The sequence below is a fragment of the Heloderma suspectum genome, chromosome 7 (genome assembly GCF_057233095.1).
Source record: "Heloderma suspectum isolate Gila_16-S chromosome 7, 16-S_ref, whole genome shotgun sequence".
In the NCBI taxonomy this organism is placed as follows: domain Eukaryota; kingdom Metazoa; phylum Chordata; class Lepidosauria; order Squamata; family Helodermatidae; genus Heloderma; species Heloderma suspectum.
This window is the reverse complement of record NC_139464.1, coordinates 113300247-113318988: the sequence shown is the minus strand read 5'-3', so window position 1 is coordinate 113318988 and position 18742 is coordinate 113300247. Positions and strand designations below refer to the sequence as shown.

Here is an 18742-nt window from a genome sequence, read left to right as displayed (position 1 = left end):
CTTTCCAGGCATAATTCAAAATGCTTGTTTTGACCTATGAAGCCCCAAATGATTTGGGAATGGTAACAAAAGCATTGCCTTCTCCTGAAAGAAACTGTCTATCATCTGAGCCTGTTGTTGGAGGTCCTTCTCCTGGTGCGCCACTTTCAAATTTTAGGTAGGTGGCTACTGGAGGGAGTTTTTTTCTGTGATTACGCCCTAACTCCCTTCAAAGGATATTTGCCTGGCGCTTTCTCTCTGTTAGGCACCAGGCAAAGTCTGTCCTGTTCTCTTAAGCATTTGGTGATTGATTCTGTTTTATTCTAACAGGTTTTCTGTTATCCTTGTGGGTTTATTATGGTTTTACTGTTAGTTTGAATTAGTTGTTTCGGTTTCATTTCATGACTGCCAGTATGATATTTGTTTCTGTCTGATGTTTGATGATGTGTTTTTCTTTTTACTTGCTGCTTTATGACTTATTTATTGATATTGTATTTTAGTAGATTTGTTGTTTTAATTACTTTTGTAGCTACCTTCAGTATGATTTGTTAGTAGAAAAGTGGCAGAGAAATGTTTTGAATAAATAACAGTACCAGTTAAAATTAAGAGGATCCAGAAAACATATGATCAACTTTATTTCCACCTGACTGCCTCAAAGGGGCAGTGCGACAGCTGGGCCCCTTCCATTGACCTGGCCTGTGACTGCCTGTAATTTGGCTCCTCCAATTCCAGAACAGCTACCACTCCCTAAGACAGACTGTTGCTTATTTTCCTCTTTCTTCCTTGTCTCTTTTTAATTATAGTTTAGCCTGAGTACATTAGCAGAAAGACAGTATGTAAACGATGATGATATAACTAATTCTACAGTTCCAAAGCAGGTTATAATATTTTTAGCCCATGTTCAAATTAGTATTGCCAATGAGTCCCCTAGCTTTATTCTAGATCCAGTCAGAGGGAGAGTTGGGTCTTGCCAAGACATTCTATTGCCAGAGGAGATATAAGCTCCCCACTGGTCTGCACGTTCAGTTGAATGTCGTGGAAGAACCCTGACATGGTAAAGATGGTACAACAACTTATTGTTGTAAGCTGCCTTGGGAGGGCTTCTGCCCTGAAAGGTGGCCAAGAAATACTTTAAAGAAAGAAAGAATGGGACTACTTCAGACTGCAGGTAGGAGAGACCTTTTCCTGCATGTGGAAAAATATCTGCCACAACAAAAGTAGCTCAAAATTGAGAAATGTTCTTGTCCAGTCCCTTCCTACTGTGCTAGTTTTTACCTTAGGCAAACCATCAAAAATGTTATTCTCCCACCCGTGGTCGGAAGTGGTACTGGCTGTTCTGCCACATCAGGAGACCTACCACTTCTTTCTGCTGCATGTGTAGATCAGGTCTGGATCTCTTGAGCTAGAAGACTAAAGTACAAGCCCATCCTACCACTTAATAAAACTTTAAAAGTTGTGTGGCATGCCATTCTCTCCTTTACTTCACTGCAGGTGCATGCTGGAGCAGGGGAGACGGAACTGGTGAAAGGACAGAGTCTATTGTGGTGTATTTTTCTAAAGAGTTGCTTGTGGGTGTTCATAGTGAATGCTATGTAGAGAAAGTAAGCCCAGTTTATACGGAAGAATTCTTATGCAGCAGTAATGAAAATGTGCTGACATAAGAGCCTGGCATTCTTTTATGACGTTATGTTTGGGGAAGCCGCAGTTAACTTGTTGGTATATGTACAGTGGTGTACATTTTATAACAGATACAGTTTTGATGTGATCTAGTAAAATATTTAGCCTTTGGAAATATACATACCTTTTAATTATTAAAGCTCTTGTTTAATACCCACGAAGTCCAAGGTGAGCTGTTAGTCTTTACAATATGTAGATCTTGGTAGTAATATTCGTAATTTGGCAGACACTGAAAGAGATGAGATGTGGTATTCATATTTGGCATAATCTCTGAATAATAAAACATACGGGACAGGTAGTTTGTAGTAGTGAATTCATACATCTGATTGTGTTAAACCTTATGTAAACCTCTTAAATAGGTTAACTGATTTATTTAATTGTATACCTTACTAACATACACATTTATGTAAAGCCTTTGAAACTCCTAGTTACATATTCTGTCACACTGACAGATTGTTTTCAGTGCAACTTGAAGCATGAACAATCCTATTCATACTGAGTTTATCCTTCGGTATTTTTTTCTGACTTGGGATGCTTTTTCTGTATAGAACAGATTTTAGAGATGCTTTTCAAAATGCTTCCCTTTGGAGAAAGGGTATGGAAAGATAATTTTCCCAGGACACTGTCTTTCAGTCCTAGGTTAGGCTGAAAGGAGAGATAAAAATGGTTGGAATTAAATTAACATATTTACTTATTTTATATCCCACCTCTAAAAATAGGAACATTTTCAAGGTGGTTCACAAAGTAAAACTATAAAATAATAATAAAAGCACAATATTAAACAATTAAGAACCCATCAGTATAAAATATCTAAGAGCCAGTAAAATAAGGTCTTCGGAGCATGCTAAAGATAGGAAGAGGTGGGGCTTGGTGTAGCTTCCCAGGGAAGGAATTCCACAGCTATGGAGCTACCACTGAGCAGGGCCTGCCCCTGCACACAAAGGATTCTTCAAATAACCTAGTTCCAGGTCTTTTAGGACTTTAAAAGTTATCGCCAGCACTTTAATTGAGCCCAGAAATGAAGTGGTAACCAGTGTAAGACTGATGCCAGTGTTACTCGTACCAGCATTCTAGCTGGTACATTTTGAACCAATTGCAGTTTTCAAACTGTCTTTAAATGGAGACCCATATAGAGAGCATTACAGTAGTCTAGCCTGGATATGACTACTGCCTGGGTGACTGAAGCTAATTCTTCCTTCTCCAGATAAGGTTGCAACTGGTGAACCAGCCAAAGCTGATAAAAGGCACTACTAGTTCACCAACATCACCTGAGCATACATAGATAACAATGAATACTGGAGAACCCCCAAACTGTATACTTGATCCTTCAGGAGGAATCCAACCCCATTCAAAACAGGTTGCATGCCTTCATCCAGATCAGCAGAACTCACAACAAACAGCTCCCCCATCTTGTCTGGATTACATTTCAGCATTTTTCCCTACTTTGTGTCAGAACTGCCTCCAGATACTAGTCTAAGGTTTATTATTTATTTTCAAAAAAAATTTATATCCCACCTTTCCAGTAAAAATGTTCAAGGTAGCTCACAACAAACATTAAAATGCAATAAAAGACAAATCAATACAAAATAATAGCTATAAAAAAGAGGGCAGAGAAAGCAAGTAAAATAGCTTAAAACCAAAGTTTTCATATGCCAGACACCTAAAATTGACAGGTAGATCAAATGTCTGCCTAAAAAGAGAGGGCTTTATAGGGCAGCAGAAGGCAGAGGGAGTGTGGTGGAACCCCCCCCCCCCAGGTAAGGAGTTCCAGAGCTTAGGTGTGGCCACAGAAAAAGGCCCTCCTGGTTTTCACTGCCTCCCTGAGATTAGTGACAGAAACATAGGTAGAGTTGAGTATCAGCATAGTGATGACACTTCAGCCTAAACCTCCAGATGACCTCTCCCAGAGGTTTCATGTAGATGTTAAAAAGCATGAGGGACAAGATAGAACCCTCAGGCACCCCGTAGACTAAGGGCATGGGGTGGAATAATAGTCTCCCGACACTACCTTCTGGGAATACCCCCAAAAAGGACCAGAATGATCATAATGCCATGTCTTGCTCTAGTGAGATGACCAATAAGGATACCATGGTTAATGGCATCAAAAGCTGCTGAGAGGTCCAGGGAAGTCTACAGGTTTGCACACTCCCTGTATCTCCCAGCAAAGGTCATCTACCAGGGCAACCAAGGCAGTTTTAGTCCTGAAATCAAACCAGAAATCAGACGAGAATTGATCTAAATACTTGGTGTGATCCAAAGCTACCTGGAGTTAAGACTCCAAATATCCACTCTAAGATTTTCCCAAAAAAGCAAAAATTTTGACATGTGATGATAGTTTTTGAGAGCCACAATATCTAAAGTAGATTTCTTCAGAAGGGGCCACATGATTGCTATCATTGAAATAGAGGGTAACACAGCTTCTGTCAATAAGGCATTAACCACTTCTGAGACCCACTTAGATTAAGCTAACTCTGGCACCTTTAATTAGCCAGGCAGGGCAAGGGTAAAGAAGACTGTATGGAAGTTTGAGATCTACTACCAATTTGTCCATATCCTCAGGCTGTACAAGCTGAAAAGCGTCCATAACAGTCTGACGAAACATTAGACTGGCTGCATTCATTTCTGACTCTTATTACTGTTATGGAGTCCAAAACAGAACAGATAAAAGCAACTTTGATCTGCAAAATGTAGTGCAAACCAGTCACGGCAGGCCGCCAAAGAGCTCAATCAACTGCTTTTCTGGGCCTGAATAATAAGCCCACCACTCGGAAAACTCCCATGGCAGACATTGTGCAGATACAGTGGTTGTAGAGAAGTATGCTTTCTTTGCTGCTATCACTGCCACAGGACCTAATATAGGCTCTAGTATATTGCCTACCCTTGTTCTGTATGAACCAGGAATCATTGAAGACAAACACCAGTTTGTTAAACAAGTCAGCTAAACAAGGCAGGGTTTGTAGTTGCCTCAATTAGGAGCTGAGTAGAGTTTGCCTTAAGAAATGGAGGAAAACAATAGAATGGGAAAGACTAGAGATCTCTTCAAGAAAATCAGAGATATCAAGGGAACGTTTTGTGCAAAGACAGGCATGATAAAGGACAAAGAAGGCAGTGACCTAACAGAAGCAGATGAGAGTGAGAAGATGTGGAAAGAATACACAGAAGAACTATACAGGAAAGATCTGAATGTCCCTGATAGCCATGATAGTGCGGTCACTGAACTTGAGCTGGACATCCTAGAGAGTGAAGTCAAGTGGGCCTTCGGAAGCATTGCTAACAACAAAGCCAGTGGAGATGACGGTATTCCAGCTGAGCTATTTAAAATCCTAAAAGACGATGCTGTTGGAAGTGCTGCACTCAATATGCCAACAAATTTGGAACTCTCAACAGTGGCCACAAGACTGGAAAAGGTCAGTTTACATTCCAGTTCCAAAGAAGGGCAATGCCAATGAGTGTTCAGACTACAATTGCGCTCATTTCACATGCCAGCAAGGTTATGCTCAAAATCCTACAAGCTAGGCTTCAGCAGCATGTGAACCGAGAACTAGGTAGTACAAGCAGGGTTTCAAAGAGGCAGAGGAACTAGAGATCAAATCGCCAACGTTTGCTGGATCATGGAGAAAGCAAGAGAATTCCAGAAAAACGTTTACATTTAAACTGCTACATTTAAAGTGATGGAAAGAATACAGGCTAAGTGGGCTCTTTTGCAGGGAATTCCACAGGATCTGCAGTACTCCTGAAAAAGCCTTGTTATACAGCAGGAGTGGGCAACTTGCCACCCATGGGCTGCATGTGGCCCTCGCTTTGGCTCCTGCAGCCCACCAAAATTGTAAAGTAATAAAGAAAAATTTAAACCTTTCTAAAAAAAAAAATGAAGTGACATCTGGAGCAGCCGTTTTGAAGCCTTTTCGACCCTTTTGGCATTCTGTTGCGGCTCCAGATGCCCCCTTTAAAAAATATTTTACTTTTCAGTGCTTTGGGGGGAGGGGAGGTGTACCCGTGGGGTGAGTCCAGAGGGCAAAAATGGCCCTCGGAACTCCCAAAATTGCCCACCCCTGTTATAGAGCGTGTAGACGGCCAGAGAGAGAAATCCTTTGATGAGCTTCCGCCAGGCTTTAAAAACCTGGCTGTTCAGGCGGGCATTTGGCGTGGGTGTCCAAGATACTACTGGGGAAGAGCAGAGGGAATTTCCAAGTAGCGCCAGAAAGAGTGAAGCGGCTGGGCCAAAGCCGAAAGGACACTCAGCTGTGGATGTGTCTGGTGGTGAAAAGAAAGTCCGATGCTGTAAAGAACAATATTGTTTAGGAACCTGGAATGTAAGATCAATGAATCAAGGTAAGCTGGAGGTGGTCAAACAGGAGATGGAAAGATTGAACATCGACATCTTGGGAATCAGAGAACTCAAATGGACAAGCATGGGCGAATTTAATTCAGGTGACCATCGTATCTACTACTGTGAGCAAGAATCCCTTAGAAGAAATGGAGTAGCACTCATAGTCAAGAAAAGGGTGGGAAAAGCAGTACTGGGGTACAATCTCAAAAACGATAGAATGATCTCAGTACGAATCCAAGGCAAACCATTCAACATCACAGTAATTCAAGTCTATGCCCCAACCACTGAGGCCGAAGAAGCTGAGGTTGATCGGTTCTATGAAGACCTACAACACCTTCTAGAACTAACACCAAAAAAAGATGTCCTCTTTATCATAGGGGATTGGAATGCTAAAGTAGGAAGTCAAGAAATCACCGGAATAACAGGCAAGCATGGCCTTGGTGTACAAAATGAAGCAGGACAAAGGCTAATAGAGTTTTGCCAAGAGAACACGCTGATCATAGCAAACACTCTTTTCCAACAGCACAAGAGGCGACTCTGCATGTGGATATCACCAGATGGTCAATATCGAAATCAGATTATGTCTTTTGCAGCCAAAGATGGAGAAGCTCTATACAGTCAGTAAAAAGAAGACCTGGAGCTGACTGTGGCTCAGATCATGAGCTGCTTCTTGCAAAATTTCGACTTAAATTGAAGAACGTAGGGAAAACCACTAAACCATTCAGGTATGAGCTCAATCATATCCCTTATGAATATACAGTGGAGGTGACAAATAGATTTAAAGGATCAGACCTGATAGACAGAGTGCCTGAGGAACTATGGACGGAGGTCCATAACATTGTTCAGGAGGCAGCGACTCAATCCATCCCCAAGAAAAAGAAATGCAAGAAAGCAAAGTGGCTGTCTGAGGAGGCTTTACAAGTAGCTGAGGAAAGAAGGGAAGCAAAAAGCAAGGGAGAAAGGGGAAGATATATCCAACTGAATGCAGAGTTCCAGAGAATAGCAAGGAGAGACAAGAAGGCCTTCTTAAATGAACAATGCAAAGAAATCGAGGAAAACAATAGAATGGGAAAGACTAGAGATCTTTTCAAGAAAATCGGAGATCGTAAGGGAACGTTCTGTGCAAAGACGGGCATGATAAAGGACAAAGAAGAAAGGGACCTAACAGAAGCAGATGAGATTAAGAAGAGGTGGAAAGAATACACAGAAGAACTATACAGGAGAGATCTTAATGTCCTTGATAGCCATGATAGTGCAGTCATTGAACTTGAGCCAGACATCCTAGAGAGTGAAGTCAAGTGGACCTTAGGAAGCATTCCTAACAACAAAGCTAGTGGAGATGACAGTATTCCAGCTGAGCTATTTAAAATCCTAAAAGATGATGCTGTTAAAGTGCTGCACTCAATATGCCAACAAATTTGGAACACTCAACAGTGGCCACAAGACTGGAAAAGGTCAGTTTACATTCCAATTCCAAAGAAGGGCAGTGGCAAAGAGTGCTCAAACTACTGAACAATTGTGCTCATTTCACATGCCAGCAAGGTTATGCTCAAAATCCTACAAGCTTGGCTTCAGCAGCACGTGAGCCGAGAACTACCGGAAGTACAAGCTGGGTTTCAAAGAGGCAGAGGAACTAGAGATCAAATCGCCAACATTCGCTGCATCATGGAGAAAGCAAGAGAATTCCAGAAAAATGTCTATTTCTGCTTCATTGACTATGCTAAAGCCTTTGATTGTGTGGATCACAACAAACTGGCAAATTCTTAAAGAGATGGGAGTATCAGACCACCTTACCTGTCTCCTGAGAAACCTGTACGAGGGTCAAGAAGCAACAGTAAGAACCGGACATGGAACAACCGATTGGTTCAAAATTGGGAAAGGAGTACGACAAAGCTGTATATTGTCGCCCTGTTTATTTAAGTTATATGCAGAGTACATCATGAGAAACGCTAGGTTGGATGAATCACAGGTTGGAATTAAGATTGCCGGGAGAATTATCAACAACCTCAGATACGCAGACGACACCACCCTAATGGCAGAAAGCAAAGAGGATCTAAAGAGCCTCTTGTTGAGGGTGAAAGTGGTGAGTGCGAAAGCTGGTTTGAAACTCAACATTAAAAAAACGAAGATCATGGCATCTGGCCCCATCACTTCCTGGCATATAGAAGGGGAAGAAATGGAAGCAGTGACAGATTTTATTTTCTTGGGCTCCAAGATCACCGCAGATGGTGATTGTAGCCATGAAATTAAAGGACGCTTGCTCCTTGGGAGGAAAGTTATGGCAAACCTAGACAGCATAGTAAGAAGCAGAGACATCCCCTTGCCGACAAAGGTTTGTATAATCAAAGCTTTGTTTTTCCCAGTAGTAACGTATGGCTGTGAGAGCTGGACTATAAGGAAGGCTGAGCGCCGAAGAATTGATGCCTTCAAACTGTGGTGCTGGAGAAGACTCTTATGAGTCCCCTGGACTGCAAGGAGGTCAGATCAGTCAATCCTAAAGGAAATCAACCCTGAGTGCTCATTGGAAGGACAGAGACTGAAGCTGAAGCTCAAATATTTTGGCCACCTAATGCAAAGAGAAAACTCCCTGGAAAAGACCCTGATGCTGGGAAAGATTGAAGGCAAAAGGAGAAGGGGATGGCAGAGGATGAGATGGCTAGATAGCATCACCGATGCAATGAATATGAACTTGAGCACACTCCGGGAGAGAGCGGAGGACAGGAAGGCCTGGCATGCTATGGTCCATAGGGTCAAGAAGAGTTGGACACGAACAACAACAACAACAAAGTGTTTGCCTTAACCATGATTCCTGGTTGGCATATAACAGCAAGCCAAGAACTGCGGGAAGCGAAACTGGTTAAGTCTTCTCCCAGCCACACAGGAGGAGAGGAGGAATAGTGCAGTTCATGTAGTGCTAAATCATGGTTTAGCCTTTCATGTGAACATGGCCACTTTATTGGGTTGCTGAATGAGTTTCCCAACTTAAACAGAGGCATCTAGGAGCAGTTCTATAAATGGCTGAGGTAATCCCCTCATTCCAAAGAAATACCAATGTCTGCCAGCCATTTTATTTAAAAATTAAATTAAAATATCAGGACATGTCAATATGGTAGAATTCATTTACAATTGCTACTTATTCCTAGGGAGAGTAATTTGAACTGGTAGTTTGGTTAAAGCTTTTTACATTTGGTGGCACAAAATTTCTGTGTCCGCAGTCCAGAGAACAGTGCAACTACATCTGTGTAATTTGCTGTACTTAAATAACAGCTCACCGTGCAGCTTGGTAAACTTCTGTGAGAATTCAGGGATATTCTAATAGCAGTTTGTGATATAGCACAGAGAAAACATGGCTAGGAATGCAAGTGTTTGGGCACATGCCTGCTAACTATGCAACTAACAAAGCAGCTTCCCTTTGCTTTTCGATAGCCAACATGGTGTTGGGGGATGTCTAAGAGACTGAGCTACAAATCATGAAATCCCTGATCTCACACTCATTCAAGAGCTCCCTAGGTGGCCTTAGGGAAGCCACTGTCTTTGATTCTTGAACCTCCATCTGAAATATATGGATGATTGTGGTGGTGGTGGTGGTGGTGATGATGATGATACTGGCCTACTTTACAGGGTTCTTGCAAGGCAGGGGAAACTTGTGGTCCACCAGGTGTTTCGACTTACAACTCCCATAATCCCTTACCATTGGTTATGCTGGCTAGAGCTGATGGGAGTTGTAAGGGCAGACATCTGGAGGGCCACAGTTTGTCCACCATTGTTGTAAGGGTCTTCACAATGTATGTGAAGTGCTTTGAGTACTTGAACAAGCTAAACAAAAGCTAAGTGTTATCATTGTTAGCTGCAAGGAATCTTCCAAGGAAAGCCCTATGGAGCCAAGCCATGTTGATGCCATTTAAAGTTTCCATTCTAAGTTGACACTGCCCACAAATGAGAGGCTAAAACAGGAGAAAAGGCATAATGGGGGCAGATTAATAAAGGCAGTATATGTGATGAAAAGGCCCAGATTTGACCCAAAGGGTTCCCCATACCTGCTTGAACAGAGCTTATGCTACTAATAGAGAAGGATTCGTATTGATCACAGTAGGCCTTCAATTCTTTTCTCACTAGATCTGCCCCAAAACATCTATAAAGTTCCACAGGCTGGCCAGTCACCGTGAAAATCAGCAGCTTAGACCTTTGATCTTTGTCCATATGTGTGGAGAGAGAGAAAAACGCACATTTCCTACAAGGAAGTGACGTCAGTGTAGAAAATCCATCTTCTATGAATGCTGTCTGTTTTCAATCTCCATTTTCACTCATGCTTAAAATGCTTGATAGTTTTGCTAGAGACTTTTCCCTACTGCTAATGAAATGTATTTGCATGCCTCAATGGGCAAAATGGCAACATTCTGCTCCAAACATACACACATTCAGGGTGAAATAAGCATGGTCATAAATAAAATTAATACTTAGATGATGCCAAGTACATAATTGTTTTTAAATGTGCTGAGTTCTCATTAGAAACAGTTGCATTTTTCTTGCACATGTTTTTTTGCTTTTCACATTCTGAACCGCTATGCCTCAAAGACTCCAGTATGCTATTCCATGGATATTAAATAAAATGTAACTTTTCCTTGATTATTAATTTTGTTGTACTGTTTTCTCCATTGTTATAAAAGTCCTGTTAATTAACAACTTGCTACTGTGACTTGATCCTGCAAGGGGCTAAGCTCTGAAGTTTGATCCAATAAATCAGTTTAGGTGGTATGAATTAAGTATTTACTTGAGTAATCTAGTTTAGTTTAGTCCCAGATCAGTGAAAACAATTGCTCTTTGATTTCAGAGTAGATGAAAGGACGGAACTGGTTTTAGCCCTCTCCATGTCTTGCTGGTGGTTCCTTTAAGGTCCACCACTGCAGGGTTTTTTTGGCAGGGCAGGGGGGAGGAATTCTCAAGGCCAACACAGCTGTAGTGTTAAGTAGTATAAAGGACTGGATGAACCACTTTCCTCTCATATCCTCAGATTCCCCCTGTGCCCAGGTTCAATATTATATCTGACTTGCTAGCCCTGATTAAAACCCATATGTCATAACCTCGGAGAGGGAGAGTGTGATCCTCTAGCCCTGTTCTCTGTACTCCACCTCGTTATGCTTGCAGTAGGCTCAGTGGCATGGAGCCATAACAAGCTTTTCAGAAAGGTGATTTACATTGCTACAGCCATTTATTCTCTGAATAAGAATAGATTATTTTTTATGAATCACTACATTTTTAAACAGGTTCTGTGAACCTGTTTTATCTTCACGTACTGTATGTGTCAACAGCTGTAGTATTGAAGCAGTACACGATAATCTGTACTAAGTTGTATGTGTATTTTAAAAAAAACAGGCACACAGACTTACACATACACTCTCTGTGGTATATGTTTGGGATGCATAGCAGCTAAATAAACTCCTGCATATATTTCTCCCTCTCTGTATAATAGACATGTATATGCGTTCAAGAAAGTAGATATTCTCAATGTCTTCTGAAATGTGGTAATATGTATCATTACCATTTTCACTAATTTACAGTGATAATTGTGTCTTTGTTTTCACTAGGAGATGAAAGCCGGGAAATTAAAAAACAAATTACAGGGATGAGAAGGTTACTGAATGACAGCACTGGAAGAATATATCAGCGAGTTGGCAAAGAAGGAGAAAAATTGAAGGAAGAACCACAGGATTTAGATTTGGCCTGGGATCAGCGTCTGAATCCTCCTGCAGAAACCCAAACAAACCTCCATCCCTCTCAAAGTGGTACCTGGAATGAATTATCTCCCCAAACTAGCCACTATTCAGGGCAATATGGAACTCGGTCCAAAACTTTCCAGAATCAAGCTAGAACTATAGGTTCAAACGGTATGATCTAGATTACATATATATAGAATTATTTGTTTTGTTTGTTCATTTTTAAAAACTGCACTGGGTTTGGGGGACTAAATAACAAGACTAAGAGCACAGTGAAAGTTTTACTTCACAAATTCCAAGGGAGTTGTATTGTTGTCACTGTGAGAAGTCTTAAGGCTAAGCTAAGCACCAGAACCAAAGTAGCCCTTCCAGTTAAGTAAATCGGTGGTGGTCAGTCTTGTTGGAAAGTAAGCTGTATGCCAAGTTCAAAGTATGAAAATGTGCCACTCTACTGAAAAGTAGCACATATGTAGCCCCTTGTGGTTATCACGGTTTTTTCTCTGGTCTGCTGAGGCACAGAGCAGGCAGAAGTGTAGCATGGGGAAGGCAGGGGATTGCTGAGAGTTGTAGGACTTCTTTCTGTCTAAACATGCATAGGATTGTGCCCTCAGTTGATTAATCAACTAATGCTTTAGTCAATGAGTGGTTAACCTGCAGCACTAATGACACAAAGAACAGGAGTTTGTGGCACATTTGGACTGGAAGAGGAATATCCTACATTCCTGGCTGCTTTCCCCATGCTACGCTTCAAATTTGCCACAAAAAATGGCACTAAAAAACCTCCTGCCTCACCCTATCCCATGATAGGGCCAGCCCTAGCTCCGGTAACTTCTGGACTGTGGCTAATTTATTTCACAGACACCGAGACTAAACTGCTTTTGTTGTTAGTTTGGTAGAGAAGCTGATGGCTGTTTTTGTTTCATTTTGTTTCTAATGGTGCCACTAATCTTCATGATTTTCCATATGTTAATACTGGGAATAAAGCTGTGACACCCATATAATTGACTTGCTGTCTGAAAGTCATCTATGGAAAGAATAAAGTAGCCTTAATATTTTTTTAATGTTTCCACTGTTCAGCTGCTTTGCAAGCCCAATAATGAGGAGGGAGATGCAACACAAGACGTGGCTTTTAAGAATTCCTCAGTACAAGTAGTCTCTTCTTAAATTAAAATTAAAAATTAAAAATGTTATTGTTTTTCTATTTTAAAAAAAATAGATGAGTATTGCTTTTGTTCTTTAAAATAAGGTGATGCTTCACACATTGAGTAAGAACATTCTGTAATGTGCCCTGTTGCACTGTTACTGATCCCAAGAAAGATGATGGAATTTTTTTAAATGTTCATAAATATGTATGCTGTTATCAGAGCCCTGCTTTTGGTTTGAAATATTGGTGGTCTCTTTTTTCCATTTACTGTACACAGAGTAGATTTACATGGGTAATTTCTATCAATGCTAATGGGAATTATAACGTAAATCCCCCATGCCTCAGTGGAAAAACAGACCCTTTGGTTTTCAATTGGGAGGCTTCAATACGTGCACACCCTCATTAGTAATGCATTATATCTGTAGCAGAAAAGATGAGCAGGAATTTATTCCCGTGTTTGCTTTGTCAAAATTGTATCATAATATTCATCAGAATATTAAAAACTGGAAGGGGAGAGAACAAATTCATAAAATATTATTTATTTGCTACACTTAGTTTTCTGCAAGACAGAAAGCATAGACTGACCCTGTTAAAAAATATTCTTATTAACACTGGAACAGGCAGAATAGGCTGAAGAAAAAGATAAAATTTTAAAGATAATCCTGTTTTGCAACGTTAGCAATTCTTGTTTTATACTGGTTGGCTAGACCTTCCTGTACAGGCAGGCAGGGAGACTGATTCCACCAGAACAATTCTAAACAGAATGAACTGGAAAAACATTCTGTGCAGATCACATTAAAATTAATAGATCTTGAAAATGAGAAATTCCCTTTTGTGCCCTTTTAATGTGTAGAATAGATAGACAGCATGGTAAATGATTGTGGACGTATGCCCTATATTCATACTAGAACATGCTCATACAAGTTCAGTGACCTGTTGAGGTTTTGTGATTATCTTGGATTTTTATTTATTTATTTGATTTATTAGCCGCCCATCTGGCCGGCTACCCAGCCACTCTAGGCAGCGTACAATAGTACTAACAAATTTACATAATCAACTGAGCAGAAAAACATAACGAACACAGCTCTAAAAAACCCTTGTTGTTGTTGTTGTTCAGTCGTTAAGTCGTGTCCGACTCTTTGTGACCCCATGGACCATAGCACGCCAGGCCTTCCTGTCCTCCGCTCTCTCCCGGAGTGTGCTCAAGTTCATATTCATTGCATCGGTGATCCTATCTAGCCATCTCATCCTCTGCCATCCCCTTCTCCTTTTGCCTTCAATCTTTCCCAGCATCAGGGTCTTTTCCAGGGAGTTTTCTCTTTGCATTAGGTGGCCAAAATATTTGAGCTTCAGCTTCAGCATCTCTCCTTCCAATGAGCAGTCAGGGTTGATTTCCTTTCAGATTGACTGGTTTGACCTCCTTGCAGTCCAGGAGACTCGTAAGAGTCTTCTCCAGCAAAACAGTTCGAAGGCATCAATTCTTCAGTGCTCAGCCTTCCTTATAGTCCAGCTCTCACAGCTATATGTTACTACTGGGAATACCATAGCTTTGATTATACGAACCTTTGTCGGCAAGGGGATGTCTCTGCTTCTTACTATGCTGTCTAGGTTTGCCATAACTTTCCTCCCAAGGAGCAAGCGTCTTTTAATTTCATGGCTACAATCACCATCTGCGGTGATCTTGGAGCCCAAGAAAATAAAATCTGTCACTGCTTCCATTTCTCCCCCTTCTATATGCCAGGAAGTGATGGGGCCTGATGCCATGATCTTCGTTTTTTTAATGTTGAGTTTCAAACCAGCTTTTGCACTCGCCACTTTCACCCTCAACAAGAGGCTCTTTAGATCCTCTTTGCTTTCTGCCATTAGGGTGGTGTCGTCTGCATATCTGAGGTTGTTGATAATTCTCCCGGCAATCTTAATTCCAACCTGTGATTCATCCAACCTGGCATTTCTCATGATGTACTCTGCATATAAGTTAAATAAGCAGGGTGACAATATACAGCTTTGTCGTACTCCTTTCCCAATTTTGAACCAATCGGTTGTTCCATGTCCGGTTCTTACTGTTGCTACTTGACCCTCGTACAGGTTTCTCAGGAGACAGGTAAGGTGGTCTGGTACTCCCATCTCTTTAAGAATTTGCCACAGTTTGTTGTGATCCACACAATCAAAGGATTTAGCATAGTCAATGAAGCAGAAATAGACGTTTTTCTGGAATTCTCTTGCTTTCTCCATGATCCAGCGAATGTTGGTGATTTGATCTCTAGTTCCTCTGCCTCTTCGAAACCCAGCTTGTACTTCCGGTAGTTCTTGGTTCACGTGCTGCTGAAGCCTAGCTTGTAGGATTTTGAACATAACCTTGCTGGCATGTGAAATGAGCGCAATTGTGCGGTAGTTTGAACACTCTCTGGCATTGCCCTTCTTTGGAATTGGGATGTAAACTGACCTTTTCCAGTCTTGTGGCCACTGTTGAGTGTTCCAAATTTGTTGGCATATTGAGTGCAGCACTTTAACAGCATCATCTTTTAGGACTTTAAATAGCTCAGCTGGAATACTGTCATCTCCACTAGCTTTGTTGTTAGGAATGCTTCCTAAGGCCCACTTGACTTCGCTCTCTAGGATGTCTGGCTCAAGTTCAGTGACCGCACTATCATGGCTATCAAGGACATTAAGATCTTTCCTGTATAGTTCTTCTTTGTATTCTTTCCACCTCTTCTTAATCTCATCTGCTTCTGTTAGGTCCCTTTCTTCTTTGTCCTTTATCATGCCCGTCTTTGCACAAAACGTTCCCTTACGATCTCCAATTTTCTTGAAGAGATCTCTAGTCTTTCCCATTCTATTGTTTTCCTCGATTTCTTTGCATTGTTCATTTAAGAAGGCCTTCTTGTCTCTCCTTGCTATTCTCTGGAACTCTGCATTCAGTTGGATATATCTTCTCCTTTCTCCCTTGCTTTTCGCTTCCCTTCTTTCCTCAGCTACTTGTAAAGCCTCCTCAGACAGCCACTTTGCTTTCTTGCATTTCTTTTTCTTTGGGATGGATTGAGTCGCTGCCTCCTGAACAATGTTACGGACCTCCGTCCATAGTTCCTCAGGCACTCTGTCTATCAGGTCTGATCCCTTAAATCTATTTGTCACCTCCACTGTATATTCATAAGGGATATGATTGAGGTCATACCTGAATGGTTTAGTGGTTTTCCCTACGTTCTTCAATTTAAGTCGAAATTTTGCAAGAAGCAGCTCATGATCTGAGCCACAGTCAGCTCCAGGTCTTGTTTTTACTGACTGTATAGAGCTTCTCCATCTTTAGCTGCAAAGGACATAATCAGTCTGGTTTCGATATTGACCATCTGGTGATGTCCATGTGTAGAGTCGCCTCTTGTGCTGTTGGAAAAGAGTGTTTGCTATGATCAGCGTGTTCTCTTGGCAAAACTCTATTAGCTTTTGTCCTGCTTCATTTTGTACACCAAGGCCATGCTTGCCTGTTATCCCGGTGATTTCTTGACTTTCTACTTTAGCATTCCAATCCCCTATGATGAAAAGGACATCTTTTGTTGGTGTTAGTTCTAGAAGGTGTTGTAGGTCTTCATAGAACCGATCAACCTCAGCTTCTTCGGCCTCAGTGGTTGGGGCATAGACTTGAATTACTGTGATGTTGAATGGTTTGCCTTGGATTCGTACTGAGATCATTCTGTCGTTTTTGAGATTGTACCCCAGTACTGCTTTTCCCACCCTTTTCTTGACTATGAGTGCTACTCCATTTCTTCAGGGATTCTTGCCCACAGTAGTAGATATGATGGTCACCTGAATTAAATTCGCCCATGCTTGTCCATTTGAGTTCTCTGATTCCCAAGATGTCGATGTTCAATCTTGCCATCTCCTGTTTGACCACCTCCAGCTTACCCTGATTCATTGATCTGACATTCCAGGTTCCTAAACAATATTGTTCTTTACAGCATCAGACTTTCTTTTCACCACCAGACACATCCACAGCTGAGTGTCCTTTTGGCTTTGGCCCAGCCGCTTCACTCTTTCTGGCGCTACTTGGAAATTCCCTCTGCTCTTCCCCAGTAGTATCTTGGACACCCACGCCAAATGCCCGCCTGAACAGCCAGGTTTTTAAAGCCTGGCGGAAGCTCATCAAAGGATTTCTCTCTCTGGCCGTCTACACACTCTATAACAGGGGTGGGCAATTTTGGGAGTTCCGAGGGCCATTTTTGCCCCCTGGACTCACCCCACGGGCTACACCTCCCCTCCCCCCAAAGCATTGAAAAGTAAAATATTTTTTAAAGGGGGCATCTGGAGCCGCAACAGAATGCCAAAAGGGTCGAAAAGGCTTCAAAACGGCTGCTCCAGATGTCATTTTGTTGTTTTTTTTAGAAAGGTTTAAATTTTTCTTTATTACTTTACAGTTTTGGTGGGCTGCAGGAGCCAAAGCGAGGGCCACATGCAGCCCATGGGTGGCAAGTTGCCCACTCCTGCTGTATAACAAGGCTTTTTCAGTAGTACTGCAGATCCTGTGGAACTCCCTGCCAAAGAGCCCACTTAGCCTGTATTCGTTCCATCACTTTAAATGTAGCAGTTTGTGTGAGGGCTTTTCTGAAGATCTCTGGGGCTAGTTAGATGCTTTCTTGATAGAATACATTTTTACTGTGCTTATTTTTTATTGTTCTATTTTGCAACACTTTCTGTAGATGGGAAAGCATTTTACCATAGTTGCTGGAGTAGTAATGGAACTAGGCATGAAGGGTCTTGGACCAAGTTCAGCCTCCTGAGGGGTGCAGGCTCAGCTGTTGTTCAGTTGCCAACCTGGAGATGTGGAGAAGGAGTGGTGGTGATGGCAACAGGACTTACTGCAGAGGGTGGGGCAGACCTACCTCATTGTGACCAGCCAGTACTACTAGATGCTACCCAGGGCTATAGAATAGGGGTGGGTAACTTGTGGCGCTCCAGATGTTCAGACCTACAACTTTCATCATCCCTCACCATTGGTTATGCTGGCTAGAGCTGATGGGAGTTGTAGGCCAAAACATCTGGAGGGCCATGAGTTGCCCACTCTGGCTCTAGAACATGAGTGGGCAGAAAGTACACCAGAATCTACTAGTAGATTTATGGCTAGTTTGCAGTACTCCAAATTGTTTAACAGTAGCAGCAACAGTTTGGGCTGCCCTCCCCAAACCCTAACTTACACTGCTGAAATGAAGAAAACTTGGCATAACCATGAGTGTATTTTGTGTGGAATGATTGTGAGCTCAGTTAAGTTCTGGTACTCAAAAACAAATTCCTAAGTTCAGAGTGATTTAATTCTAAGTGTATGTCTTTTGGACCAGGCTTTGGCTGGTAGATCATGGGGTTCTAGTAAAAAAACCAAGTCCCACAAGCCTGACATCTGCCCACACCTGCTCTAGAATCCGTAATGAAGCAGTCGATTGAAAGCCAAGGAACCAGTATATACATAAATTATGCCTTGTTAGGTTTTCCACTGGAGTGGAAACTAAGGGTTATGTCAAGGGTCTCCAGCCTTTTGGGGCTTGTGGACACATTGAGGAACTGCCATAGGCACATCCACAAAACGGCTGCCATGGAGTCTAGTCTAGTCACAAAGAACAAGTAACTTCCTCAAGAAACTTAGTATAAGGAAGAAACCATACCTTTGCCCCCATAAAGCACAACAAAGTATGAATTTCATAGAAGGAAAACTGATGAGGCTCAGAGACAAATAGCTTGCAGAAGAAACAGAATACCAAGCAGATACTGAGTGTGAGCCCCAAATGACAAAGCCCACATATTTGCTTGTCCCCACAAAACACAGCAAAATATCCATTTCACAGAAGGAAAACTTAGGGTGCTGAGAGAACCCCCAAACACACCCAAGCAAAACTACCCCCCGCAAACAAATACAAC

The 18742-nt window shown here is 41.8% G+C and overlaps 1 protein-coding gene across 6 annotated transcripts in view; it reads left to right on the top strand.

Annotated features, from left to right (window-relative positions):
• BEND7 (BEN domain containing 7) overlaps positions 1–18742 on the top strand; it is an 89294-nt gene that overhangs the window by 23308 nt on the left and 47244 nt on the right. For all 6 annotated transcript variants that reach the window (XR_014784545.1, XR_014784543.1, XR_014784544.1 and 3 more), the window contains one exon: positions 11572–11871. Coding sequence is in view for 3 of the 6 variants with exons in the window: in XM_084811624.1 (XP_084667750.1) it covers positions 11572–11871 (300 nt within the window). In the remaining 3 variants the exon portion in view is untranslated. The remainder of the gene's footprint in view (positions 1–11571; positions 11872–18742) is intronic.